General features: G+C 44.3%; 1 protein-coding gene across 6 annotated transcripts in view; it reads right to left on the minus strand.

Moving 5' to 3' along the window:
- The window catches only part of DBF4 (DBF4-CDC7 kinase regulatory subunit), a 718,935-nt gene that overhangs the window by 201,239 nt on the left and 490,175 nt on the right, over positions 1 to 27,521 (minus strand). For all 6 annotated transcript variants that reach the window (XM_069648379.1, XM_069648376.1, XM_069648378.1 and 3 more), the window contains exon 11: positions 21,838 to 21,952. In XM_069648379.1, the coding sequence (XP_069504480.1) occupies positions 21,838 to 21,952 (115 nt within the window). The remainder of the gene's footprint in view (positions 1 to 21,837; positions 21,953 to 27,521) is intronic.

Genomic DNA, 27,521 nt, shown 5'->3' on the forward strand with positions numbered 1-27,521 from the left:
TCTATTCTGGGTGCCCAGGTTGAAGACCGGCGTTCACTTAACTGCCGCCCGCGTTTGTTGTGTGTCCCTCTTTTTTAGGCAGATAGCGGCCCGAAACTGGCCAATGTGCCGTGCATTGTGTGGCCAACTATCCTCTCCTACTTTTGTTTTCCCGTGATCAATGTTGATTTTGTTCGACACAGGTAAGCGCAAATAGTGCTATAGTGTTTTGTCTGTCGTTGCAGACTTCCTTGGGCGCTGGTTAAAGTTATCCCACTTACATCTATCCTTTGTTCCTATTCTGAAACAAACGAGAGCATTCCGTTCGGGACGGTGCATCTGCTCTCTCCCCTTCACCCCATTGTGGCTGCCGGCCGTGGGACTCCGAGACCATACTTGCAGGCTGACACTTGAAACTTCCTCCCGCACCCTTCATGACAACCCTTCTCCTTTGGACAACAGCCTCCGAGCAGGTTGGCAGATTCAGATAACTTGCCTCAGTATTGGTCACCCCACTTCACATTTTCCAACAGGCGGTGGCGTTTTACCTCCAGTGATTTGCATGCAGACATGGGTACAGCTTCACCCCTTGAAACAGTACACTGTGATAAGTTTACGTTACTGCCTTCTTTCTGGCCTTTCTTTCTGAAATTCATACCACTATTTTTGGGTATGGTCTGTGGAAATAATGTCTTTAGAAAATGTGTATAATTAATTATGCCCTCAAGAATGTTTTTTGAATTTTTTGCTTTTTTAGTGTTTTGAATTTCCCTGATGAAGACATTTTTGAATGTCGAAACTGGTTGGGACTGATCACTGGGTCCTAGAAATGTCTGGGAACCCCGACACCTGGACTAAAGATGTGTTTATGAAGTCTTAGTGAATGTGTTCTTTTGTGCAATTATATCACTGATTGTGGATGAGCTTGTTTGGTGTGATTGGTTTGATTGAGTATATGGTTTGTATTAATTGACACATTAGGTCTTTGCTTGATTTTTATGCTCGACTAACATTTTTCTGTGCTAGTGGTGGGTAGTTCATTGGGTTCTGACTTTGCTTTTGAAGTAATTGTATGATTAATGCTTTACTTTCAGAATTAAATAATGACTTTGAATAAAGGTGGTTTCAATAAAACAGGATTTAGAATTGTTCTTCAGTTGTTTCACTTTTCACAAGTGAGATGTTGACGGCTATTGCCAAATGTCTACAATTTCATGCAAAGTACCTCGCACCATTCTGCAAATGCTATATTAATACATTTGTTCTCAGCTCTCATAATGAACTTTTTACAAAAACATGTCATAATTACACATCAATTCATCACAATTCTAAACAATTTAAAATATTGCTTATTTAACGAATTTAGTCACTTTTGTCTAAAAACGAGCGTATGATGCCATTCATTTATATTTCCAGACTACTATAAGTAGCAATACAAAGCATTTCCATAATCAACATCACCACACTTCTTGTAGAGATGTAGTCTAATATTGGAGGCAATTTCATTTTACTCAGGTTATGTACCCATTTTGACTTTGATTTCAAACCAGAGGTGGTATAACACAATTCGAACTGACTGTCAGTGTTTAAGCAGTAAGCCAGAAAGCATTCCGCTTTTATGGAGTCATACCAAATTTACCCAGTAAGCTCATACCTTGTGCTTATTTTTACACATTGGGTCAAGACGTGCCTGCCAGTCTCTGGTTTGTCTGGGTCTTTACATAGGCAACAGATTTGTTGATCGGTAGGCATTTGGGTAGATACCCACTGTGCGCTAAGCACAGGGAGCCTATTTATCCTAAGGTGCAGCCTAAACTGCTTACCAGCGGACTGGGATTTTTAACAAGGAATGGCTGGGTTTGTAGGTATTTATGTACGACTCCCACCACCGGTCTGTTTTTCGAGCGCGGAATAATTGGTAGCCCAATCATGCTTTTCCATTTTATTTACAAAAATGCCCTTAAGGATTTCATAAGGGGTACCCCTTTGAAAATCTGGGAACCAATCAATTTGTACGAAACACTCGTTTAATCCCTGGATGTTTTTGCTTTTCGGTAAGTTTGAAGCTTTTCCCCAGCATGACCAATAAGGGACACCTTGGGTTGCTCCTTGATTTCAGATAGAGAGTAGTGAGTTTGCATTTGCGCCTAAGTGATTCCAGGCCCAATTCCAACCGCACAAAGGCTATGGGGGTCGCTGGTGGGAGTCTCAAGATCTTCCTCCAAAAAAGCCCCTCAAGTCTACCATTGCTAATGCTTGGTGTCCATACAGAATTGCTGGCAAGAAGCACTGCTTGTAACGCTTCAATTACCCTCCATTGTATATCCTGCCGATTCTCTAGCAAATCTGTTAACATGCGTTAGTTGTCTCGCTTTTCGTCTCTTTCCTTCAATGATCATGGCATAGGTATCTATGGCTGATAGATCGATTCCGAAATATGGGTAGCTGCTCACGTATTCTAGTGTACCCACTTCAAAGCCCAGTTTTAGCCGATTTATTTCCCCCTGGCTATGATCATCATTTTTGTCTTATTCATATTAACTGTGAGGTCATTTATCTCTACAAATTCCAAAAGTTGCCTACATTTCTCTCACCCTGCCATTAATACCAGGTCAGCTACATACAGAGCGCTGGTAACTACAACAGAACCCACTTTTACTGAGCATCTGGCGTTGGGTTTGGCCACCTCAGGGAGACCTGACATGTATGTTATATAGTAAGGTGGGGGGTCGGGGGGGGACGCGCCTCCCTCTTTGATAGCACATCCCTGTTTGATAGCCCCATCTATAAGCACCTTGTCTGACAGATCCCTTGTCGTCCAGGCGAACTCTCACTGTTGTGTTTGTGTGTAAATGAATGTTAATATCCACCAACCACTCTGGGCCTACCAACTTTCAGTTTCCCCCATAGGTTGCCGAGGTTTACCGAATTGAAGGCAGCTGTAAAATTGCAAAAATCAGCTAGAAGACGAGAGCCCCTTTTTGTGGATTCCATCATCAGTGAATCAATGAATTTCTTTATTTGTAAAGCGCGCCTTGACCTCAGGCATCTGGGTGTATATTTTGAGGATACAGCAGACATAAATGGCGGCATTGTACATCATATAATCATATAGGAGCGTATAGTATCTATTTACAATATTTACAGAGGTGAGTATATATACGTCATATGCAGGGTGGCTAAGTTAGCAGTGCAGACATGGAACAGGAAGCGGTGCTAGTTGTCACTGTTCTAGAGCCACAGTTTGGTATTGCGTTTGAAGGCATAAGGGGAGGGTTCGGACCTGAGTGTGGGAGGCAGAGTGTTCCAAAGTTTGGTTGCTAGAACAGGGAAGCTACAGCCACCAGCTTTCGGTTGCTTAAATTTAGAGAGGGTCAGACAGTTGGCTTGTGCAGATCTCTGCGGTCGAATGGAGGTGCGAGGTGCAAATCGATTGGAGAGATATGTTGGAGCCTGGTGGGCGAGAAACTTGTGGGTGTCAGGGTTTTGTAGGAGATTCTTTGGGTTACTGAGAGCCGGCCCATGTTGCGTCTGGTGGCTGAGATATGGTTGTTTCTAGGGATGTTGAGGGATGCTCTGATGGTGATGTTCTGAGTGACCTGCAGCTTGTTAAGGTTCCTTTGGCTAGTACCCAGGTAGAGCGCGTTGCAATAGTTGATCTTGGACATGAGTGTTCTGGCTAGGATGATGAAATTGGTCGTGGAGAGGAAGGGACGACACGCGGTGATCAGTTTGCACGTGTAGGCGGAGGCAGATGTGACTGAATTGGTTTGTCTGGAGAGGGACAGAGTGGAGTCAAGGTAGATCCCAAGGGTTTTGGTGTCTTTAGAGAACTTGATGTTGCCATCAATGGTAAAGGACTTGAAAGCAGGATCAAGATTACTGAGGTGGTAGTGTGAGCCGAGGATTAGGAGCTCCATCTTATCATCAAGACATAGGTCATGTTGAGCCATCCAGGCTTGTATGACCAGGTAGACATCGTTCAGTGATTTAGTGTCAGCCAAGTGGTCTCCAGTGATAGGGATGAGTATCTGGGTGTCATCGGCATAGTCTGTGTAGGTGACGCCCAGATAGTCTAGAATATCAAAGAGGGGTTTGGTGAACACATTGTATAGTTTTTTATTTTTTTTTATTTTATTGTAAGACTGCAGTTCAATAATAATATCAAACTTTTGTTACATGGCGCAAACTCATGCGGTTAGTTAGAGTATTCTCTCCCGAGGTAGTTCTTTATGCATTATCCATCGATCTTCTCACATGAATCTAGTCTTAGATCGCTTCTTCAAGTTTGATCTGTGCGCAGTATCGCATCTAAGAAGTTGATTATATTGCAGGTAAGCTTAATATTTCTCCCGGCCAAGATTGTATTCCACCATTCATCCGCATCATATAGGATGGGTTTATAAGAGAGCAAGTGGAGCTCTCTGGGAATGATAAGCTGAGGGCAAGCTGTTAAGTGTTTTAGTGTTTCCACTTCTCCTAAGTTGCAAAATCTGCATTTGTTTGAAGAAATGGTTTTGGATCGACGTTGCCATAATGATTCTCTAGTATTCAGGGCATTCAATCTGAGTTTCAGGAATTGGTTCCTGTGGTGGCGTGAGGGGCAAGTTGTGAGATATTTCGGTAGGGAGTGTAGTTTCAGCATACTCGTCGAGTCTGATAAAGTGGATTTAAGCATTGCTCGGTGTTCGTATGATGTTATCCAATCCCAGGCCTCAAGTTTTTTTTTTGCGTGCTGTGGACGTTCAATCAACTCGTTGGTAGATATATTGGCGGCATCCATGATGGTTTTTATTTTGGACTTCCATGTTTGGAGTAAGCTCGACTGAGTTTTCTTTTTCATTTACGAAAATTTCATATGCTGGGATTTGTGATCCTAGCATCATTTTCCTCAGCAGCGATAGGGATTGCCATAGTACTGTCATATAAATTGAGTTCTTAGTCAGTTCATATCTCAGAGCCGCCATTGAGATATATTTGGGAAGTCCTAATGCTCGTCTCCAAAACCTCCCTTCAAGTTTCTGCCACAGGGAGTGGTCAAGATTCCACCCAGTCGCTCCACCAAAAGTTATGGTGGGTATGAACTTCTGGAGATAGAATGAAATTAAAGGCGTTATTGAAAATTTTCCAAAGTCTTTATTGATTTTCGCTCCTTGTAGACCTAGTTTCGTTGCCTTTTCCAACAGGTCATCTGACCATGCAGCTTCGCAGAGAGAGTTGTTAACCATGATGCCCAGGTATCGGATTGCAGTTACTCTGCTTAGAATTTCTTTTCCAATAGCCCATTTAAAATGTTGATCTTTTCTTGATGCGCTTTTTCCAATACACATGATCTTCGTTTTTCCTGTATTTAGTTGTAAGTCGTTAGCTGTTAGATATTCGTTTAAGGAGATCAATAGGTGTTGCAGTCCAATTTGCGTTTGATCAAGTAGCACGATATCATCGGCATATACAAGATATTTGATCGGAGTTCCATTTATCTTTGGAGGGAAGCAGTGCGCAGAATCCAGCCAATTCGGTAAATCCGAGATGAATAGTTTGAATAATTCAGCAGCAAGTGAACATCCTTGCTTTACGCCTTTATACGTTGGAATTGGCTCCGTCAGGTCTCCTTGTGAATTCACTTTCACTTGTATTGTGGTGTTAGTATGCAGAGCTATGAGGGGCTCCAAAATTGACATTGGACAGTTCCAAGCCCGTAATTTAGACCAGAGTTTGTCTCGATTTATTGCATCGAATGCTTGTTTGAGATCGACAAATGCGAAAAAGATTTCTTTGCTTTTAGGGCTTCTAATTTTATAATAGTTAGTAGAGTTAGGTTTGCATCGACACCTACTTGTTCAATGAATCCTGTTTGTCGGCAGTCTGTTTGGTTTTTCTTGGCCGCCCATGCTGTCAGCTTTTGTCGGAGAAATGATCCAAATATTTTTCCCATCGTGTCCAGCAAGGCGATTGGCCGATAGTTAGAAGGATCGTCTCGACTACCTTTCTTATAGATTGGTACCACTATAGCTTTGGACCATGAAGCAGGTATTTGTCTTGACGTTGAAATTTGAAAAAAGAGATTTTCCATAAATTTGGCCCAATGATGCTTGTGTTTTTTTAACGTGATATTCGAGATTTGGTCTGGCCCGGCTGCTCTTGAATTCTTGAGTTTTTGAATTGCCAGTACTAAGTCTTCTTGGGACGGAGTTATATCCCAAGCTCCAGAGGAAATGAACGTAGGGGCTTGTGGGTCTTGGCGCCGCTGTTCATATGCCTTTGTAAAGTATTCGGCCCAATACGCGCTCGAAATTTCGTTTGAGATGTTTGGGATTGTTTTTGAAAATCCTCTATTTAGTAGAGCCCATATTTCTCGCGTGTTTTTGGTGATTATTAACTTGAGCATTGTTTCAGCTCGGTCTTGTTCAATTTTCATTGAGTGAGATTTGAGCAAGTTTCTGTATGTCCGACGTCGATCTTTTAGTATGGTTTTTTGATCAAGTTGGGATTTTCTTATCAGGCGTATATCTTTCCTCAGTTCTTTTTTTGCTGCAGCGATTTCATTGCTGAATATATGTTTTGGGCTATGTCCATATATTCTTGAATTTACATATTTTGGCAAGAATGCCGCGAGCAAAGGAACGTATTCGACATCATTTGAGTTAGCAAGATTTGTTGCCAATTTCAGGATTTGCGGGCCGTTGGTTTTAAGCCTGTTTCCAGCAGCATTTATTGATAGCGGTATGTCGTACGTCTCAGGCTGCGGATGGATTTCGTGATCTAGTGATAGGCATAGCATGTCATGATCACTTTCGGCCTTCTGGACGACCTTTAGTGACACGACCCTCTCGAACAAATTTCTAGAGGTCCAGATATAGTCTAAGGTATTTCTGCAATGTAGTCGCTTCCAGGTTGTCTTGCAGGGTTGGTCGCCTTTAGTATTGCCATTTACCATCTGACAATTACGTGATGCAAGAGCTCGAGACCAGGATTGGCCTCGTTCAGAGACCTCCGACTCCGGGATCTGCTTGTTTTCCATTGTCTGGGGATTGAATCGAAACCAACTGCAGTTCAGATCGCCACAAACAATCACTGCTAAGTTGTTATACTTGATGAAGGCGTCATCCATTAAAGTTGTTACCTTATCGATGAATTCGAAGGTATGGATCATTGCTGGATTCCAGTAACAGTTAATTACAAGTAGGTGGCTGGGTGTCTTGAGGTTCATCATGTCAATTCGGATAATCGTGCACTGCACAAATGGATTCGGGTTGACTACCACAATGGGGGTCATCCAGTTGTAAATTTTCACCATGGTTAGTAAACCTGAATAGGGACGACCTTTGAGGTTTTTTTTTGGCCGGATTTAGGAAGATGCTGTATCCGTCTCGGGTGGGCACTTCACGAAGCCATGTTTCTTGGAGGCAGATTATGAAGACATCATCGCAAGGTTCTGTGAAATTGTCGAACAGATGCATGAAGCCACGAGTGTTCCATGACATCAAGGTAAGGTTCTTCCTAGTCACTCCTTGTTAATGGTGTTGATCGGTTCTTCTGTTCGCTGCGGGTCTGCATCCATCTCTTCCGACTGAGTGGTCCGAGTCGTATCGTGATTTTTGTGGATATTCTAAGGATTTCCGTAAGGACGTCCGGCAAATCGTGCCTTCGGAATTATTTGTATTTATCTTCCTGGTCATAATTCTTTTTTGGTTTGACAAGTCAGGTTCTAAGGTGATATCAAAGCCGAAGACGAGAAGCTCTTCGACTGCTTGTAATAAAATGTTTTTCACAGCACGTGAGGTTATATGTAGCAGCACTTGGTCTGTGGATTTTTCTGTTGCATATTCTACGATTTTTATGTCGTCGGTCGTAATTGTCCGCAGTTGAGGGACAGAGGCGAATAATTTTAAACCATTTGATCTGTTTAAATTTAAATCGTGTTCATCCGCGTGTATGTTCTGCAGTCGTAGTTTCCATGAGGTTGTTTCTGATTCTGAGATAGTATCACCATGTGCTCTAGAGCGAAAATGGACTTCAGTTTTCCTCTGATTCAGAGTTAGCTTAGGATTTAGTTTTGAGTTGACAGGTGAGAGTGAGGCCTTTGCAATGGTTGTTTTTTTGTTTGTTGAGGCTTCGCCAGAGCGTCGTTTGAGGAGATTTTTGTTCAGCGGGATTGACTTTTCTGCAAGTTTGTCAAATACGTTCATTGGGGTTGCTTCAAGGGAAGACGCATTGTGTGTTTCGCTTCCAATTGAGTATGTGGATAGATTACATAGGTCATCAGAGCCTACTTCCGCCGAGCTAGACAGATTTTGGATGTCAGAGTCTATGCGTCGGCGTTTTGCCGATTGTTTAGACGTACCATTATTTTGGCCTTTCGGTTGGGGAGACCTTTGAGTTTGTAATAAGCTTGCTTTTGAATGTTCCAATGTTCTTTCAAACAGACCAGTTTTCTTTGGAGTAGTTAAGATTCTTATAAATTTTTTAACTTTCTGACGAGTGTTTTTTTGTGGCACTGCATTGTGGCAAGTGTCGGAGAGTTTCTTTTGGACAATGTTAGGGCCCTTCTTGGTCTTTTTGGATATTGCAAAAGTTTTGGCTGTGCCATTAAATATATTAAAAGTGGTCGATTGCATACTTGTTTGACCAAGAGCATCCGCAGATTTCTCCGACAAGAGAAGAGCATCCTTTTCTAAAGGAGCAGCAGTTGCCATATGGCTTAAAGAGTCGCAGGGGGTCTCAGAATCAGATTGGCTCACATGGATAGGAGCTGGAACGCTAGTATCATGGTTGGCAAAGGACCGGACATTGAATGCTGCAAGAGATATCTCGTTTGGCGCTTGCTCGTTTCTGGTTGGAGCTGCTGAATTACTTTTTATGATTGATGGCGCCGCATATTTTTGAGTATTAGGATTAGCATTTTTCCTCATCCATTTTACAGCGTCTAGCAGACCTTCTGTTAGTGTGTCGTTTTGACAGTGATGTCTTGCGGCCAAATCGCCTAAACGTTCTTGCCATCTGATTGCCTGGTCAGCGTTTTTTTCAATTTGATTTTGCAGAAAATCTGAAGAGATCAATTTTGTCTATTTTCTGAACCAGAGTCAGCATTATTGCTCCTTGATCGGCTATTTGAGTTTGTAGAGCTTCGTAAAGTTTAGTAAAGGGTGCCAATGCGACTGCAGATGCCGCGAGAACATTGTTATGAATTTGCGTGATAACTTCGGATGAGACATTTGCCTGGAACAAATTAGCAGATATTAGGTCTTGTTCATTTGAAAATGGGATTGAACAGTCCAAATGGAACTTGGACTTGATAGGCGACAGGGTTCGTGGTAAGTTGGACGACGGAAAATCACCATGAGAGGACTTGTTTAAAGAAAACGGGGAGCTTGCTTGGGCCAATTGGTGATCTTGAACTTTTGGGACATTTTGAAGATTTGATTTTAGCTCTGCTATTCTTTGTAAGCGTCTAGCCCTTGCGAGAGTACTGGAATCCAGATCGGATTTCTTGTTTAGAGCTGATATCTCGGGTAATTTTGAGGAGTGACAGCGCAGGGCTCTTGTAGGTGCTGATTCCTCTGGTGCTTGACACGCATAGCTGCTGCGGTTGCCATTGTTCGAGCGCTCAGGTGTGTAATTTGGGATGGAATTGTTGGCACACTCTGTTACTGGGCGTCCTCTTAGGCGCATGGAAGGACCGTGAATTTTTTCAATGGTTCCATCGCTTTGAGGGCCTACATGATTGTATTCTGGTGGCTGTTCCGCGGTCATTGCTACCAGAACAGACGGAATAGAGGATTTATGACAGGACGTAGGACCTACAAGATGTAGGTTTGGTAATACATTTTTTTGAGGATTCTTTGAAGTTGATTTCAGCTGTGGAGATGGTACTATTTGTGCACAGTTAAAAGCACACTCCAATTCCTCATCATTTGGCAGATTTAACAGTTCGTCGTCGCTTATCGTCAGGGAAGAGGCAACGTGGTTAGTATGGCACAAAGATTGGACTGGTGGTGTATGTTGGGGAATCTGATCATCAGGCACTGAAGGGCCCAGGTGGGTCGTGATATCATGTGTTATATCCAGAGAAGCAGCTGCTGTGGTAGCTCTCAACAGGAGGTCCGTTGGCGCAGTAGCAGGCGAGCTGGCATTCTGCGCTGTCAGAATTTCTTCAGTATTATTACATAATTTGAAAGTCAAGGGAGGATTGACAGAGATAGAGAGAGGGACTGTGATCGCTTGAAGTTCAGGAGCGTCGTCATTGGAGATGTCTAGCACATCCCGGCTCAAAAGTGGTACAGATCTCCCAAGATTCTCCTGGTGATTTTGATCTACAAGTGAGTGTGCAACTAAAACTGACGCTGACGTTGTAGGCGGTATGTAATCATTAGAACTGAGGCGGAAAATTGTAGGTGCTTCGATTGGATGTTCATGGTTCAGGGCTTCAGAACATAAATTATGATGATGATGGACGAGAGGTTGTTCTGTGTGGTCAGAGTAATCATTTGATAGGGATATCGGTAAGGCTGTAGGTAAGGTGAGTGATGCGAGCAAAGCTCGTGCAGCAGGTTTGCTTACCTTTGTTCCGGGTGCTGCTTTCATCGCAGTCCAAGGATTGAGCATTCGTCGGTGTTGCAGCGTTTTCTTACGAGTCTGTGGCCCTTTTGGCGTTAACGTCATCGATGCTGGGATTGCGTGGCAATAGCTCGAGGGCTCCCGGTTGCAAACTTATACAAGCTGGATTCGTCGCCGAAAACCACGCCAGAAAGACCTTTTTATCGGTGGGCGGAGTGGAAGCAAAGAAGTAAATTAAGATGGGAGCACAATATTTCGTTCAGCAGACAGCCGTCCACGCCGAACAGCCTAACAGCACCTGCCCTTCTGCCACCAGGGCTTACGCCGCAAGGGTGGTTCTGCCGGCTGTAAATGGAGTTGGTAAGGTCACGTGAGAGATCACGTGGTCGTCCGTAGCTCCGCCTCCTCCAGGAAGTGAAGAGCGGTCCGATGTGGGTTCGCTCACAAGAAGCGTTCAGGATACAGCGGGTAAGCAGGCGGGTAAGCAGGTAAGTAACCAGTAGTCCTTCTCAGGGAAGCACTCGCCATTGTATAGTGTGCGGGAGACGCAGCAGCCTTGAGGCATGCCGCAAGGGATAGGTGAAGGTTCAGCGGCCGCTGATGTGGAGAAGACTTGCATGGATCTGTTGTCAAGGAATGATCTTATCCAAGAGGTGGCTGCATCTGAGAAGTTGGCGGTTGAGGAGAGGTGCTGACAGAGGATGCGGTGGTTAACAAGGTCGAAAGCGCCGGATAGGTCTAATAGTAGCAACAGAGCAAGTTTCCCTTTGTCTTTGAGGTCCTCAATTTGAGTTTTCAGATCAATAAGGGCCGTTTCTGTCCCGTGCCTGGGTCTGAAACCTGATTGCCTGAGGCCGAGGAGTTTATTGGCTTCAAGGTATTCCTGGATCTGGAGGTAGGCAGCCCGATCAAGGATTTTAAGCAAGAAGGGGACCGTGGTGATGGGCCTGTAGTTGGTGGGTGTGTTTGGGTCGAGGGTGGGTTTTTTAAGTAGGGGTACGACCCAAGCATCTTTTAGATTGTTGGGAACAATGCCTGTTTTAAAGGATGTGTTGATGAGGGTGGTGATGAAGGGGGCTAGTTCGGGCCGCATTCTTAATGATTGAGGCAGGACATAGGTCACCTTGGCAGTTGGTTGGTTTAAGCTTGTTGATGTTTTGAACTTCGAATGTGCTGAGAGCTGTGAAGCTGAAGAGCTTAAGAGAAGACCAGGGGGGAGGGGGGAGCCGCGGGGTGCTGCGAGTGGGAGGGGGTTGGCTGCCAGTTTGGAGGCATGATTGTTTGGCGTTGATTTTGGCTTGGAGCGTGGTGATTTTGCCCAGCAGGGCATCTTGTACGTTTGTACACCAGGAGCTGTCTTTGATGCAAGTATCTGGGGAGGTTGGATTTAGCTTCCATGATGTGGCCGTTATATGTGTCTTTCTTTACCTGGAATATCACTTCTTTGTAGTTGAGGCAATGGTTAGGAGGTCTTTTTTGGTGTCGGAGGGGTGACTTTTCCAGCGGGATTAAGCAGAGCGTTTGGTTTTGCAGAGTTCTTCGGTTTGGGGTGAACCAGGAGTTAAGGTGGGCTCGGGGTTTGGGTCTCCTCAATTTGAGGGGGGCGATAGCGTTCAGGGCTTGAAGCATGGACTGGTTGTAAGCGTCAACTAGTAGGGATCTGTGCATGTGGTGGCAATTTTGTTTAAGAGCGGCAGAATGAGGGGGAGTAGTTTATCCTTGTTGATGTCTCTTGTTTCTGGTCCGAGTGGCTGGGGTCAGTGGTTTTGATTTCGAAGAGGATTGTGTGATGGTCTGACCATGCGCAAGGGGTGTTGTCCTTGAGGTCGATGAAACAGTTGGATTCCACTAGCCAGTCAAGGGTTCGCCCTTTGGAGTGGGTAGGTTCTATGATGAGATGGGTGAAGCCTTGGTCAGTTAATGAGTTAGCTAGATTTAGCCTGCGGGGTCATTAGAGTCTTGGTATCCAAGATTGAAGTTGCCAAGTAGGATGATTTGTGATTTGGCTTTATCGGCTATGATGGACATGCTGTCATCAGAGAAGGAGGATATGGGTTCGGGTGGTCGATATATGAGGTGGAGTGTGGCCGTTTGATTGGGGGAGATGGGAAGTTTGACCGTGAGGAGTTCTGCGGACGGGATTTGTTGGCTGTTCATGCTTATAATGCCTAGTAGGTAGGTTTTATGGATGAATGCGACACCGCCTCCTTTGGTTTGGTTGGTGTTGCGGTCGCATCTGATAATAGTGTAACCAGCAGGAATGGCAAGCGCGAGTAGGGGTCCTGAGGGGCTATGTATCCAGGTCTCGGTTACGGTATTACCCAAATTGTTCGTTTACATCTCCCCACCCAACGCCAAACCCATATATATATATATATATATATATATATATATATATATATATATATATATATATATATATATATATATATATATATATATATATATACCTTGACTTCATAGCCGTAACAGAGGTTGTATACGAATTGTTCATTTTACGACTGTTCGAATGACAATTGACCTTTTCACAATTGACCGAATTGTGAAGGTCAATTGTACCATATATGTGGGGGGAAACCCCCCACATCTCCCCACCCAACGCCAAACCCCCAACACCATAGGTGTAATCAGATCAGCAATGTCAATGTCAGGACTATCCCCCTTTTTGTGAACTGGTAACATGATAGCACTTTGTCAAGAAGTTGGAACCTCCCTTTGTTTACACACCTTCTCATATAGTATTTTAAGTATTCCTGCCCATTCCACTGGGTTTCCCTTTAGGACAGCGTTTGACAACCTGTTTGGCCCTGGGAGTCCTTTCGTTTTACTATGGCAGTGTGGCTGTCTGCCGTTGAAATACTCAAGGGCCAGTCTGCAGTTCTCTTATATTCACAAATCATGGGGTTGGATTGGACGTACTTTGTTTTAAGAAATTTTGTCCATTTCCATGCCAGGACTGGGTTGGCTAACTTCCACTACCCTTTAAATTGGACAGGATTTGCCAGATGTCTCCAGTGTTTGTTACACAAAGCAGCTGTGCATCTGCTGCCACTGCACATTTATTTTAGAGAATTTTTGTCTAGTTAACCACTTTTTGTATACTCTTTTGTGCTTTTTTATCTAGTCCTCTTTTTCTGCAGGATGCCCTGATGACCGGGTCTCTTTTCTAATGTTACTACGTAATCACAAAAAGTTTACATGAGAGGACAGCTCAGGGGCAACGCGCTCGCCTTGGAAGCAAGACGCAGAGCAACACAGGTTCGATCCACGGGTCTGCGCTTAGAAAGCTCTGCTTATTAAACACGTTATAAATAACCAATTATACTTCTACTCATCGTTTTTCTCCTTGCACCTCTGAGTCACAGGTTTGTATGATTGTTATTTCCTGTGTCCGATATACCCAGCATTGAATGCAAGTGAACTCAAACTATCACCCATCTCGCCATACCATATGTGGCAAACTGATATAACTTGTGCCTTAATAGGAGGGGTGTAGGTCTAGCAGCCCTACCTATGTTTTAGTGGCCACCCTTTTCAATTTCCTGCGTGGTTATTCTGCGCCCCGTCACTGCCCCTTAGTCTTTGTCCCCATTCATCCAAATTTAGTGTCAGTATTAACATGGAGTGATCACTAAAGTTTGTTTCCTGTATATCAAGAGATCACTCTCTCTGCAAAAAATTATCTAATGTGGAGCATTTGTTCATGGCCCACATACATTTCCCTGGTTTATGGCCTACTGTTCTACCATTCAGCATTAAGCCCCATTCCTGAAGTCTAAATTATTTTTTCCACATTTCGCATCTCCCCTGCTTTTTCCATGTCACTATCTGGGCACATAGAGTTATAAGTCCTGCATTGTTCTGCGTCTATAAACCTGGCATTTGGGTTCCCCAATTAGCACTAAATCATGTCCTTTTATAGTCAACCACTCCACACACACTGCATCAATAGTTTTTAACACCACCTCCAGGTTTACAATTCTGGGTGGCACATGACATCCATTACTTACCGTAAAAGCATTTCTGAGGATTGCATCTGCTTAGATTCACATGCTGTGCATATGGTCCGACATCCAGTGGTAACCGCAGAGTATTGCATCTTCTCTTTTTAGAATCAAAAGGGGATGTCGACATGGGCGTGCCTGTAACACTATCCCTACGTGACGTGTAGTGTACCCAAGATCCCTCACGCGTCGAGGTCCCTCTGATTGTATAAGAGAGAAAGTAGCAAGGCGTCTATGTTCCTTCCATCCGAGCGGGGAGGAAGCTGGGTGGGCACATGTGAATCTAAGCAGATACCATCATCAGAAATGCTTTTACATTAAGTAATGCATGTCTTCTGATGCTTGTTAATCTGCTTAGAATCACATCCTGTGCCTAGACTAGCAAGCAGTACCCGGAGTTGGAGGTGGGTTGTGAGAAGGAACAGTAGAGAAAAGATGTCTTAATACTGCCTGTCCCACCTGGGAGTCAGATCTAGAGTGTGCATCTAGACAGTAGTGTTTTGTAAACGTGTGCACAGAACTCCAGGTACCCGCTTTGCAAATGGACTCAAGGGGAACATTTGCAATGAATGCTATGGAAGCCCCAGTGCCTCGAGGCTTGAAAGGCAGTTCTCTCTTAGCAAGAGTGTAGCAGAGATGGTGCATTCGACAATCCACCTAGAGATAGTGGATTTGGAGACCACATCTCCTCCTCTTCCTGCTGTCACGGAAACGAAAAACTGATTAGTCTTTCTTAGTGGTAGAGTTCTTTCCATGTAGAACATGACTGCTCTGCATACATCAAGTGTGTGCAGGCTTCTTCCTCCCATGCTTGAAGGGTTCACATGGAACTTCGAAATGAATTTAGGCGCAAACCTAGGGTGAGTGCGTAGAACCACCTTATCTTTGTGAACTGTTACAAAGGGATCTAGGACTGAGAGCACTTGCTCTCCCAATGGAGGCAATAGCTATTAAAAAAGCAGTTTTATAGATGAGATCTTTAAGACACACCTTGTGCATGGGCTCGAAGGGAGGCCCCGTAAGTCTAGTCAACACGATGTTTAGGTCCCATCCGGGAGCCGGGTTAGAAACGGGAGGGTGAATTCTTCTCACTCCTTCCATGAAAGCCTTAATAACTGGTATCTCCCAGCACAACACTTTCTGTTAGGCCTGAGTCAAGTAAATGAGTTTGGTACAAAACAATGTGTGTGGGAGAGCAGTTAATCGGGTTAATGCTCTTTGACTTGCACCAGATGACAAACCGTTTTCACTTACTGGAATAGCAATATCGGGTGTTTGGTTTTCTTGCCTCCCTGAGAATGTCCATACATCTGAGGGAGCTGCAGGTGCCCAAACTATGACCCCAGTAGCCAGTCCTCTAAGTTCAATGTCTGCGGGCATGGGTGAAGCGTTTCCCTTTTGTCTTGCAACATGTTGTACGGGCAAGGCAGTTTCACTGGAGGAAATAGGGACATCTCAATCAGATTAGCAAACCAGGGTTGGTGGACCCACATCATGGGGGCCACCAGTATCATTGTGACTGGTTCCTGGTGCATCTTGTGCACCATCTTGTTGAGAAGGGGAGTCGGGTGGGGGTGGCGGGGGGATAAGCGTAAACAAATTTCCCTGACCAGGTTTACCAGTCTGTTCCCCTTGGAACAGTGCTGGGGGTACCTGGAGGCATAATCTTTGCATTGAGCGTTCTCCAGAGTTGCGAACAAATCGATCTCTGGGCAGCCCCATTCTGCGAAAACGTTGGAGCCAATGTCTCTGTGTAATCGCCATTCGTACTCCATGGGCAACAGGAAATCTCTGCCGAATACGTCTGCTAGAAGATGGAGTTCCCCTGGAACATGTTTTGATAACAGGAACATGTTGCGTTTGAGAGCCCACTTCCAAATGTTCTGTGACGGTTTAGACAGCCCTGGGGAGTGAGTGCCCCCTTGCTTGTTCAGATAGTACATGGCTGTGGTGCTGTCTGAGGATCAGCACCGCCTTTCCCTGCAGTTGTGTCTGGAAAGCTTTTAGTGCTTTGAACACTGCCAACAGTTCCAACAGGTTTATGTGGTTGGATGCTATGTCTGATGACCAAACTCTGTGCGCTGTTTGTAGAAGCAGGCGAGTTCCCCACCCTGTGAGATACGAGTCTGTAGGTAGAGTGGCTTCCACTGCGGGGGTGGTGAAGGATTTCCCCTTCAAGAGTTTGTCCCTCGACCACCACTGCAGCAAGAGAACAAGGGCTGGCGAGACAACCACTAGATCGTCCCATTGTCCGCTGGCCTGACACCACTGGCTGTTGAGCCACTCCTGCATTGGACGCATGCGCAAGCACGCATGAAGAACCAAGTAAATGCATGACGCCATCATTCCTAACAGTCGCATAGCCTTGCGTACCGTCACCTCTCGACTGGCTACATATTGAGGGATTTGAAACAGCATGTTTGGACCCTCTCGTTGGAGGGGAAGACTAGGCCATTCTTTGTTCGAATTAGAGCCCCTAGGAACTGCTTGACCTGACTGGGGTCTAAGCTGGATTTTTTCTCGTTGATGGGGAATCCCAAACTGAAAAAACCTACGCAGGTGACCATACATTTTTCAAGATGACTATAAGCACTGACTAACAACTCCCTCAATGATAGAAACCCGAGGATAACAAACAACCTATAGAGAGACCGCAACAAATCTGGAAAAAATAATACTGCACGCAATGACAATGAACTGCAGAATGTGCCACCGGAAATGGTAACAAAACCGGAAACATCTAAAATAGTTATGAATCTCGCAATACTCCTGGACAATGAACTCAACACTGGAATCACAGGTCAACACAATTCTAAGAAAGTGTTTCTATCACCTATGATAAATCAGGTGCATCCTCCCCTACCTAAGCTTCCCACACCAAATACTTTCAATCACATCACTGAAACTGGCAAGAATAGACTATGCACATAGCTGATACTCTGGAATGCCCGCATAGCTCATCAAACTGCAAAATATCCAAAGCATGGTGGCAAGACTACTAAGAATGAACAAGAGGGGGAAAATATCCCCTGGACCCTGAGAAACCTACAGTCTTCCAGAGAAGCAAGAATCCATTTCAAATCACTCTGCATTGCTCACAGAGCAACTGAATTCCTGCAAAAATCACCCCTTAACACGAAGAACACCAAGCTCAAATAGCGACATACTTACCGAATCAAGCCACAACAAAAAGTACAGAGGTATGGCCTTTCACATCCTCAGAGCAAAACTATGAAACTCTACTCCAATAGAAGTCAGGACAACAGAATAACTTAACTTTCGAAACATTTTAAAAACCTAGCTATTCCATACACCAGACTAGAGATTGATCACGAACCGTGGTCGAAGTGAGCAGGAGCGGTTGCGAGCAGAGCTCCTCTACTTTTTAAAATTAATTTGACTGTTCCTATGCTTTTATTTTAAAAAGCAACTGTTCCGGAATGGTTTTGTTTTGAAATAGAAGTGTAGGAAGAAGTTGAAACTTGCACTTCAGTGCACTACACTGAACATTCCCTTAAACAGCAGGTGCATGTATTGGTTTGTATTGTGTGCTGAAGGGGGTGTTGCAATTGGGTTTGTGGAGAGTGGGATGCAGGGAACATATTTCCACTACTTCTTTTCGTACACTTCGACCACTGCTCACAAACGCCAAAAATGTAAAATCAACTACAAATCGATACCACCAACACGTGAACAAACACCTCGTCAAGAAATTACATCAAAATGAACACAAGACAGAACATCTGTATGTGCGTTTCAGGAAACAAACCGCCCAAAAATAGAATAACTCCAAAAAGTACTAAGCTTGGACTAGCCACCCTCTGGATTCACTGACACCCACACCCAAAAATGTTGGGACTCTGATTCGAGACAACCTAATTGGAACCTAGTATGCAGGGCAACCTAAAATACAACAGCATAACCCAATACAGCCAATCTATACAAATAGCCCAACCAACTAACACATTTTCACCTACTCAGCACACTGCTAGAACAAATACCCCTGGCATCCAACAGCTCAATTAGAATACAGAAATCTCTCCCACAAAATTCTAAAAAACATGCAGCGCATCGTCTCATAAGGCCACCCATCTGCAAACATACCTCAGGGGAAGACACAAACCACATAATGAACTCACTCACAGAGACGACAGTTCCTCCTGGTTGAAAACAATACCTAGTATTCTCCCGCTAAACCCCTAACCATCCCTCCCTTTTAGATCCACGACAGTGCCTGGAGACTGGAGGCAATGGCAGCGATGGCATATCCTGCATGCAAATTGTAAGGTGGAAGACAAAACTTAAAACAAGATGAAATTACGTTTAATATTCAGCTTTACGCTCTATTTTGCAAAGAAGAGAGCACTACTTGCAAATTACGCTTTCGAAAATTACAACACTCTGAGAAATCATATTTAGTAAGTGCAGGAGCAGGGGAGACAGAGCCATAGCTGACCCATGTGATGTAATGAGACTCGAAATTTAGGTTTTCATTTTTGGTACTCCAACCTCAAGTGTTATACAAGAGATAAAAAATGGTGGCAATACTATGATAAAGAACATTTAAGAAGAAATCTATACACACAAATCCAAATCACCTAAGTTATTAGCACTGCCGGATTGGACAAAACTATGGCTGGTACAGACCACACAAGGGTCTGTTCAACATGTACCAATGGACTAAGCAGAGTAGAAGTTTGTCCCGCGAACATGCACTAAAATGCCTACACGCTAAGTCAATATATTTTGATAGAACTTGTGTGACAAAGGACTGTCAAGAGCTCATCTACATCATTGTTTCGTTAGAACAAAACAAGAAACTAGAAACCAAACAAATCAATCCTGAGCGCCAGACAAAGCCACACAGCAAAACCTATGCAATGAAAACTAGAGAAACCTGCCCCATGCACCAATAGGCATGAATAGGCAATAACGGCTGCACTGACAGAGTCCAGTTATGCCTGCGCTGCACAAAGAGCACACGAAAAACCCAGAGATGTCTAGGAAATGCAGTGCTGGAAGAGGCCCACCAGATAGGCTGCCTCGTTTGTGTGCATTTCCCCAGAAAGAAGCCCAATTAATGGCTTTCTGTGTTGGATAAAAACCACAGAATTGCAATCCCTAAATTCCAGTAATCAATGGTAAAAACTGTTTTTAAACTGTTGTGGGTGGGAGACGTATTTATATATTGTGTGCTTGTGCGGGGGGTGTATGTATATATACAGAACACATTGCTTCGGCACATGCATGTTCCAAGTGTGCCATCTGTGCTTATTTACATTCCAAGATTGTTGTGTGTGTGTACTGTGCTTTAGTGTATTCCATATGTATATTAAACCCAGTGGATTCTTGTGTCAGAGTATCAAGGTGTGCACGTGGGGAGCCGTAGGGGTGCAAGAGTACTTACCAAGAATTAAATTCTAAGTTCACAGAAACAACTGCAGCAAGAGGCTAAATCACCTTCAGCTATCGAGCAGGCAAACGTGTGAGACTCAGACTACCTAGAACCATACATTTTATACCAAGCAAATAAAGTTCAAGAAACTAACAGACATGGTGCCAGAAGGTGAATGGCAGAAAGGGTTTGCATTTATAGTTTACAAAACAGAATCAGAAATTAGTTTAGTAAAGAGGTTTATCTGCAAATATTATAATAAGCATTTGTCAAACAGATCTGAGGGAATCACCTTCAAGACCTTATTTACGGTCAGCAAGACCTGTTTGATCACATGGTCGTCTTACTTGACATCAAGCTTCTATAGATACAACCAAGAAAGAATATCAGATCCAGCTTAACTTAATCTCTACCCTATCCTTCAAAATGAACAGCTATAGAAGCCATTCCCATGCACAAGTGCGTTTCAACAACTGTAATATCTTACCCATGAAAATCAAGGAGGAACTTTGCCACAAAAAGTCCAAGATACTGACCACGTCTTGGCTGTTGAAACAGGCCTTTGGCAACTAACAAAGTACCCTTGTAGCAGTTCAGGACTTCATGTTTGCTCCACATGGTCTGTATTTGATTGTATGCCACCAGTGAATTTTGAATAGGTCTATTTGCTTGCATGGTTACAGATTACCTAATGCAGCTTCCCTTAAATTTGCCCAAAACTACGTGTCTTGTTCTACAGTTTGCCACTTCACAAAACATTAAAATGAAAAGGTAAAGCTCCTTTCTTTAGACAAGGAGCAAGAAAATAAACTATAATAAAATACCTAAAGTGCCTACGCCCAAAAAAATAAAAGTACAAAGGGATTATAGGAGATTAGGCCCAGAAAGAAAGTTATACTTACTAAAATGGGAAGTTTGCTATAAGTGTGTTTGTTTTTCAACAGCCATTGCATATGAACGCCACATCTTTAATAAACTGGGGGGGTGGGGAGGAGAGGTATGCAGGAAAGAAATAAAGTACAGTAAGCTCCTTTCCATTTCTCGTTACACCAAAAAAGGTATCACAAGAAACTGGAAGGGCAATTACTATGACAGGTGCATTGATAATATTCTCCATCCAAGGGACACCTGAAAAAGAGAAGGTGAGGAGAGTATCCTGACCGATCATGTTGTAATTGACAGGCCCACTACTGCTCATATATGGTTTATTTAAAACAAGCAGTCCACAATTAACACTTATAGGATTTCTCGGTTTTCAATTTTATTGGCACTATGTTCAGAAACGTAACTTGAGTCGACTGGAAGACAGACAAGAACAAAGGAAGATACTTTGTCAAAACAGGACATTATCAAATGTTGCGATGAATATCCAGTGGCATTTGCAATGATGTACATTTTATAAGAAACGCTAATTACATAGAGGGGAATCACCAAACTTAGCATATCCTGCATGCAATTTGCAAGGTGGAAGACAAAACTGAATAAAACTAGATGAAATGACGTTTAATCTTCAGCTTTACGCTCTATTTTGCAAAATAAGTGAGCACTGCTTGCAAATTAGACTTTAGAAAATTAGAACACTCTGAGAAGTCATAGTTAGCAGATGCAGGAGCAGGGGAGACCGAGCCGTATCTGACCCATGTGATTTAGTGAGACTTGAAATTTAGGTTTTCATTTTTGGTACTCCAACCGCAAGTGTTAGACAAGAGATTAAAAATGGTGGCAATACTATGAAAAAGAACATTTAAGAACACTATGCACTCAATCTTTTTGCACTGGGATTTTCTATAAATGTTTTGCGATCGAACAGAATGGAAGAGGTCATAGGTCAGTACAAATTGAGTCTTTTGCAGGTACAGCCTTTGAAAAAAGTCAGCTTTCATGTTTGCAACCTGTACTCACGGATTGTAAGTCTTCATATTTCTTAATACAGCACTCACAATATCCTTTTTTTTTCTTTTCCTTATAATTAAGCAGAAGCTGATTTTCACTTTCTCTCTCTGTGTTTGGCTTATTTCTGGAAAAAAGTTCAAACGATGACAAATAAACAGCATTAAACTACAAAACTTTAAAATATAGGAATGGTAATTTTGGTGCATGATCTTGGAACACTTTTTAACATAGAGAAAACAATGTAAAAATACCTAACTATATCCATCCTCTTGCTTCCTTTCTAAAAAAACAAAATTTAGTAACCACTTTGAGGATTTGTCTATACCAGTACTGGTGTTGGGTCGAGAGGCCAACTTTCAAAGCACTTGCAGGGTTTTGACCTAGTTTGATCAAAATCGCACTGGAAGACATCTCTGAACAGTAAGGTTTCTAGAGGCAGACACTGGTACAGATCACTCACAAGGAAGATTAAAAGATTGTCTGCACAAGATGTATGAAAGATATGTACAAGTGTTTAATTTAATAACTATGCTGTGCCATAAACTAAGATCAACTACTAGGAAAGAACTATACACATACATACACGGGAAGGTGTCCAAAATTGACACACCCCACACTTTAAATACCAAATGTTTGTCACAGATATTACACCGAGCATACACACTGGCAAATGGAAGGTGGGGAGGAAAACCGTTGCCAACATGAATACAGATCTTAAATAAACCACCAAATGTCCAACAAATGACTCCAGAGTAATATCCCTAGTCCCGGAGCAAGGGTTTGAACAATGGCTGAGGAATGAAACAAGTCAATTAGTTAAGAAAAACTCATATTTTTCCAAACGCTAGAATAGGTAAAGTCAATAGGCAAGTGTGGTTATACTGTCATGCATTTTAAGGTGGTACTGAAGAGGCCAGTGACCCATCTTGAGAGTCCAGCATAACCTCATATGGGATTCCCGTATCCAGGTTCCACCACAAAAGGTAAGGCCAGGGTGACTGCAGAGTAGGCTTTTACCCAGTCTTGGAATGCACTCTGGCACCCCAAACTCTTGCAAAGTGGGAAAACAACTCCAGGTTAGCAAGGACCTGCTTTCACCAGGAGTCTTCCATTGGGGTGCAGGGGCTGCAGACGAAAAGGTAGGTTTTGGTGTCAGGTTTATATCTCGCGAGGTGTTGGCTCTGGTTTAGCCTTGCTTCTTGCAGTGCTGTTTACCATTAGGAACTGGAGGTCAAACTTCTGCTCCGCACCAACGCCAGGCGTTTAACAATGCATCAGCCAGGTGAAGCAGTCTTGGTGGCCCAGAAAGGGACTGCAGTTAGCAATAAATGAGGATAAAGAAGAAGTATAACCCTAGTAAAACCTCTCCCTACTTGTTAAACAGCAGAGCCATGAAGTCTGTGCCTGTATGCAAGGTAGCCCAGCAAATGGCAAAATACAAAGGAGTACCCACTCATAATAATGTAGACCAGTTACAGGCCCAGGGCTTCCACAGACTTCAGGATGTTGTCCAACAAGCTGCAGGACTGCATACAAGTTTTGTCCATCGGGTCAAGGGAGAGGACCTCCTCTGGTCAAAAGACAAAGCTCTGCCATGTGGGAGTTGGTGGTGGCAGTAGTTGTTGCAGCGGTTGCTTCCATCTTCCCTCTGTGGTATCCTGATTCCAGGTTCTAGTGTTCAATCCTTGAATAGCTCCAGCACATTTTTGGGGGTCCCCCTTCAGAGCCCCTCCGCTTGCACATCCACCCCTAACCCCCGCTCCCTAACCCCGCCTTACAGCCGCTGGCACCCACCTTTCTCCCTTTTCTTTTTCCCTGGGTTTCCTCCTAAACAACTTTTCTGCACTCGCATTAATCAATGCCAGATCTGTCACCAAAAATCAAGATATACGACTATATCCTCTGAAGGTTCAGACATCCTTTTCATCACAGAAACCTGGTTCTTCCAGGAATTAAGACCCATTGCATACAAGACCTTTCCCCTGGGCTACACCCTTATGGTGCAAAACAGAACCAGCAGGGTAGGTGGAATGGACATACTCTACAATTCCCGCCTCACCATTTCACACTCCAGGGAACAGGCCTGCGAAGCAGAATGCAAATCTCTCCTAGTGAAATTTCTCATCACTCCCACTCTTACACACAGCTTTCAATTCATAGACAGACACCCAGGCTATAGCAGAAATGTTGCTGAATACCTTAGTGACTCCTTAGCGACCATACTGGTTACTCACCCCTCACTCACGATGCTTGGGTATTTCAATATATGGTTCAATGTCCCGCATAACCCCATGACATGACCAATCCTGGACAACCTCAAAGCCCTCCACCTGACGTAACTGGTATCAGGCTGCAATCACTCCATAGGCCACATCCTAGACGCAATCTTCAGTTCTTCTGAACTGATCACCACACTCCCGAGCACTTATGTGGCTGCCATCTTCTTCACTTTCTTAACAGCAGACCCGTTCACCTGCCTCCCACTATGGAACAAGGCCATAGTAACACTGGACTTGGCCAATTCACTGCTTGCCTCCCTGCCCTCCCTCCCACTCCAGGCCGGTCAGCTGTCCATTAGCCATTTCGAACAATGGCTCTCCAATGCTCTTAGACCCTTCACCCCTCCATCAGACAAGGCCCCTCCCCTAAATGGTTCACTCCTACCCTCAGAACCACACCCTGGAAAGCAGATGGCGAGCGGATACCTCACCTCAGAATAGATCTGCGTAGCACAAAATCAAAGCCGACAGAAATTCGGAAGGCAAAGAAGAGAATCTCCAACACCCCCAACAACAGCAGGAAACGCCACAAAATAATATCAGAATTCAAGGCTCCTCTTTGCACCCTCCCCATCCCCCTAAACCACACCCAGGCAACTCTGACACCTTCTACAACATTGCAGTGAATAGAAACCGCACCATCAGCGCTAAATTAGCAGGGCTGCTGCCCTGCCCCACACACCCACTGCCCGCTCTGCTCTACCTTCTCTCCCATCTCCCACCCTCAAATTGCTTAAGCTACTAGCCAGTAGCCATCCTTCAGGATATCCTGGGGATCCCTGCCACACTCCTCTCCTTAAACATATCCCTTCCTCCACCTGTGCCGGCAGCTTTGCAACATCTATCATTAACACTTCACTCACTTCAGGCACGTTACCAGCAGCTTTCAAGACATACCACATCAAACCCCGCCTCAAAAACCCCTCCCTTGATCCCCTTTTACCGGCCAACTGCAGACATCTCTCTAACAACCACTTCATAGACAAACTAATCAACCGATAACCTACTCCAAGTTATGCCTTTTCACTGAATCAAACCTGCTGCTTGATGCCGCCCAGTCCCCTTCAGACTCCTATGAGGAACAGAATATTCCCTAGTCTTCATCTGGGGTGATCTCAAGCGAACTTAAAATTCAGAAGGCTGTGCCGCAATTATGCTCCTGGACCCCTTTGTGGCCTCTGACACCATTTACCACAGCACCTTCATGGTCAGACTCCACTCTTAGGCATCATGAATGCAGCATTGAAGTGGATATCCTCCTTCCTCACCGATATATCCCAAAATTGCACACATGCATCCCTTCTGCTCAACTCTGCGCCCATTCACCAAAAAAAGTACCCTAGCATGCATATCACCAATGCTCTTTAAACTCTACCCAAGCCCCCTCCCTGCTCACGCGTTCATGTGCCCTGTCTTGCTACAACTATACAGGTGACACCCAAATTATCTTCAAGATCCCAAACGACAGCTCTACACCACCCTCCCCCAGCCTACACCCAACCTTGCTTCTTGCCTCTCCAAAATTGACCCCTGGATGACGGTTAACAATCTCCTCCTAAACCCTGGGAAATATTGAAATCATTATCTCCAGAAAGCCGTCATTCCTTCAACCCACCCCTTGGCTATCCTCCATTGCCCCCCACCCCACTCCCACCTCCAACACAGTAAAGAACCTTGGATGCACCATGGACGCGGATCTCACACTATCACATCAACTTTGCCAAAATAATGGCATCTACACCTAGGCATTCTCTGACACATCTTCCCCTACCTCTCCTACCCCCACCGAGGGACCGCAATCATGAGCATCGACCTCTCTCGCCTTGACTATGCCAACTCCGTATACCTGGAAACTCTGAAAACGAACTGGTTCAAAACACTGCAGCCAGCCTCCTGCTGGTCCTAGAGAGCACATCACACTCTCCTGCTGTGTCCTGCACGGGCTCCCCATAGGGCGTTGGTCCACCTAGGCTTTGTGCCCTGCATAACACAGGCCCTGATCTACAAGACAAGATCATCCCCCTACAGACCCAACAGAAACCAGAGATCAAGCTTGGTTCTCCTCGACATCCCTTCAGCCAAATCGACAAGCGTAGGGGGATACTCCTCTTCCGTCCAAGCACCCACAATATGGAACTCTATCCCTTGTAGCATGTGCCGCATAGAGGATCACACATCTTGCCAGAAGGCACTTAAGACCTGGCTTCTCCCTCCTGCATCCTGACTGACCTAATTCACTCCCCTCATACCCCCCCCAGACAGGTAGGCGGGGTCATCAATGAGGAGACTCCAAGAAAGTACCGAGCATGCACAGAAAGGATTTCATTAGACCCGCATGATAGGACCTGCACTGCGCCAAAAACGCAATCAGCTATGAGTCATGGGTTCGTATTTCATTCCATCTAAATGGAAGATAGCCCAAAGGCAAGGCCACTCACCCACACTCATCTGCAACCATCCACTACCGGATATCTTCTCGCACATCACCTCCGACAAAAATGCAGCCAAGTCCCATGAAAAAATTCGGTCTAGCTGGACACAATCAGCATCCTTGACTCGCTTACTCTCACGACAGACTTCACAGCACCCACCCACCCACTTGCCAGTTCTACATGGGTCGCTAACAGGAGCCTAGCCACCCCTACATAGCTTTGTATTGGCCAAAATGCACATGAATTTTAAACTTCTCTAAACAATTTCTCATACCTCGGTTTTCCAAGGGTGTTTACCTCCAGCACATTTTGCGGTGCTATACAAATTGCATACTACATTACTGTGCTGGCCCCCATAATCCAGCTTCCCCATCTACACCTCTTACTGGCCATATGCCTGATCAGCGTGGGGGGTGTGACAATGGTGTACAGCCTTTTTCAGATTTCCCTCTTGACCCAAAATGGACAAATCTATGGCAATATCTACCGTCGAACAAGATGATGATTCAACAATGGCTGTGGTCTAAAAGTACAGGACTAAAAATTCAGACAATAGTGGCAGAAACGCACCTTTGAGGTAAATATTATAAATTACTCACCATAGTGACAAACTCCTAGTCCACAGTCCCCTTTCCTCCATACTCTATAGGTATAAACTTGCTAGGGACGGGAAACAACCTTTTTCACCAGAAGAAATTGTGTTCCCCTTTAAATGTAGGTGCGCGTGGGCATACAGCCTGACTCCGCCCACCAGCGCTACTCAGTCCCTTTTGACGAGTCGACAATATGATTGAGATTTTATGGGGGAGGATGGTGGGATGTATGAGGAAAGGGGACTATGTACAAGGAGTACGTTGGTCACTATGGTCAGTAACTTCTAATTACTCCTATGTGCCATCCCCTTTCCTCCATACTATGTGGGTGTTAGGCAGAACCCTGTGCAGTTCCCTCTGGGACCACTGCAAAAGATTTAAGACTACAG

This window comes from Ambystoma mexicanum, chromosome 2q (genome assembly GCF_040938575.1).
Source record: "Ambystoma mexicanum isolate Mex_15411 chromosome 2q, UKY_AmexF1_1, whole genome shotgun sequence".
Classification (NCBI taxonomy): Eukaryota; Metazoa; Chordata; class Amphibia; order Caudata; family Ambystomatidae; genus Ambystoma; species Ambystoma mexicanum.